Genomic DNA, 2,616 nt, shown 5'->3' with positions numbered 1-2,616 from the left:
CCCGCCCCCCTCCCCCCCCCTCGCCGCGCCACGTGGTTTCGGCATCCGCGGCCCCGCCGAGCGCCGCGGACCCATTCCCCACCCTCGTGGCCGCGGCACCCGTTCCCTCGGCCCCACCGCCTCCACCGGACCCTGCGGCCCCTCCCACCGCGCCCTCGGTCCCGTTCACGGCTGGAATTCCTGTTACCGGGGCTCCCTCCCCCCGCTCCGTTGTGCCGGGCCCCGTCCCCGTCTCTGCCCCTTCGAGCCCGCCCACTGACAGCGTCCCTGCGGTGCTTCTCGCTGCCGGCACGGCGGCAGCCCCGCACCCTCCATACCACGCGGCCCCGGCTCTACTCCCCCTCCCCCCCCGCGGGTCCCGCCGCTCCGCCTGCCATGGCTTTTGCGGCTGTGGTTGCCGCCGTTGCCGGACTCCTCCACAACCAAGCGGCCACAGTCTTGCAAGCAGCACAGAGTCCCCTCGCAGCGGCCGACGCGGCGCTGGCGGTGCCACCGCTCTCGCCCGTGCCCGCCGCTGCCTCGCCGCCGCCGCCTTTCTACGACCCGGTGGTGCCGGCTGCAGCGGTGCCGGCGCCCGCGGTGCCGGCGCCCGCGGTGCCGCCGGCGCCGGTACCGGCTATCCCTGCAGTTCCCCTTGCGCCCGTCACTCCCCCGCGTGTTCGGGCGCCTGCAGACTGCCCCAGCCCCACGCCGCGGCGGATGCTACAGCCCGTTCCAGTCCCGGCTCCGCGGCGTGCCCTGGCCCTGCCCGCAAGCTACGAGCAGCTCACTCCCGCGGCACAGACGGCGGCTGACTATGCATGCCCTGTCCCCGCTCCGCGGCGAGCCCCGGCCCAGCCTGCGAGTTACCGGCGGCTGAGTGCCGCGGCACGGACGGCGGATGGCCATGCGAGCCCAGTCCCTGCTCCGCGGTGTGTTCTACCCCGCCCCCCCCCGTCCCTGCCGGAGCAGCAGCTGCACCAGACGCCGCGGCCGCCACCGGGTTCGCTGCGCTGCCCCCTGCCGCAGCCCCTGCGTGTCCTGTGCCCGCAGACTCCTTCGCGTTCCCTCCCGCGGCCCCTGAAACTACCGCTGCTGCGGCTCCCGCGCCCCCGCCACCTCCCGCGCGCCCCATGCGAGCCGCCGCCATGACGTCCCCCTACACCGAGACTGCGCACCTCGCGCATGCGCAGTACGCGCCAACCCCCCAAGCCGCATCACCGCCTGTAATTCAGCCTGCCAACTCCCGCAGCCATGCAGAAACCTACGCTCAGCCGGAACTTGTTACAGTGCCATCGCAAATAGTCCACACTGCCGCGCGTGCTGCACAGCCCCCGACGCCACAGACTTCAGCAGTTTCTGCACAACCACAGCCTTCAGCAGCCCTTCCTTCGTCCACGACCCTGCACACAGCACAACAGCAACACGATTCTACAGCGACTTATATGTATCCTTCCGCGCCTCTTCCACCGCCAGACCTACGTGCTACTGTAACAGCTTCATGCCTGACGACTCCTCCCGCAGCTTCAAGTTCTTCTCAGATGTCTTCACTGACAAGCTCTCTGCCTCCTGCATCCCTGCTTCTGCCTCCTGCATCGTGCCCAAGCATGACAGAACCACAGCTTGGCACACAAGCCATGCAACGAGAAGGGGGAGAATGGAATGTGGCAGCCACTTTAACAAATACAGGACAGACAGAGAACTGTTTTGCCCTTGCAGCTGCCAACTCTCTCAAATCTGAGGATCCACCACCACCAATCCCGATTTTGGAAGGTCCCCAGAAATGTTCTGATGACCTTCAACTGACAGACTGGCATGAAGTCACACGAGAAATTTGCAAAGAAGAAAATCTAAATCCTCTAGCTATGCCTGTGATATTCAGCCAGCAAGCTGGAGGTCCCAGAACATGGACACCTATCCCATCTCAGGACATGAAAGAATTGCAAAAAGTGATAAAGGACAGTGGCATCTGCTCTTCATATTTTAAAGAACTGCTGAAAAATACCCTAGAAAGAACACACCAAACCCTAAAACACATTTTAACTCAAGTGAAAAGGGGGAAAGCCCAAGCTACACCTCAAAAGAGATTGAAGAAAGCTCAGTATGTTTATAATTTTCTGAACAGCTCTGCAAAAGAGCCTCACCCTCACATTTACAGACATTTCTTGAACACTAAAAAGGTAAAACTGAAAGAACACCCCCCAGTTTCAATTAAAAATTTAAAATCAAAACAGTTAGAAAGACCATATAATCCTGTAACATGGGGGAAGAGGTTTGCATTTGCCTCCACAGAAGAAGGACTCAAGTGAGTCCCAGTGAAGAACGTGAAGCAGTACCACGCATCGAAGCCTGCTGACACACCCACATCAGCCAGTACTTCTGCAAACCAAGAAGCAAGCACCCAGACCTGAGCTGCGCAGAATCATCAAGAGAAGATGATCCGCCAAAAGCAGCCCAAGAAAAGACTGGAGTTTTATTGTTTGCATGTTACTTTTGTTCTTTTGTTTTAGTTTTTGTCGTGAAGCTTTACCTAAGTTAACCAAAGATGAATGTCTGAGTTGTTTTAGCCAAGTCTGTAGGCTCTGATACCATCTGTCTATCTGACAGAAGCCCTGAAAAACCTGTTTAGTTAGAGTA

The 2,616-nt window shown here is 59.9% G+C and overlaps 1 protein-coding gene across 1 annotated transcript; it reads left to right on the top strand.

The window, feature by feature from the left end:
- The first annotated feature begins 375 nt into the window (after window positions 1-375).
- LOC120764640 (uncharacterized) lies at window positions 376-1,131 on the top strand. Its single transcript, XM_040088638.1, has one exon. The coding sequence runs from the start codon at window positions 376-378 to the stop codon at window positions 1,129-1,131; it is 756 nt and encodes a 251-aa protein (XP_039944572.1).
- Window positions 1,132-2,616: the final 1,485 nt, after the last annotated feature.

This window comes from Hirundo rustica, chromosome 33, assembly GCF_015227805.2.
Source record: "Hirundo rustica isolate bHirRus1 chromosome 33, bHirRus1.pri.v3, whole genome shotgun sequence".
In the NCBI taxonomy this organism is placed as follows: Eukaryota; Metazoa; Chordata; class Aves; order Passeriformes; family Hirundinidae; genus Hirundo; species Hirundo rustica.
The sequence above is the reverse complement of the archived record's forward strand: the minus strand, read 5'-3'. Positions and strand labels throughout refer to the sequence as shown.

What these genes read in the sequence shown, in the direction of transcription:
- LOC120764640 (XM_040088638.1), top strand. Translation starts at nt 376, where the DNA reads ATGGCTTTTGCGGCTGTGGTTGCCGCCGTTGCCGGACTCCTCCACAAC.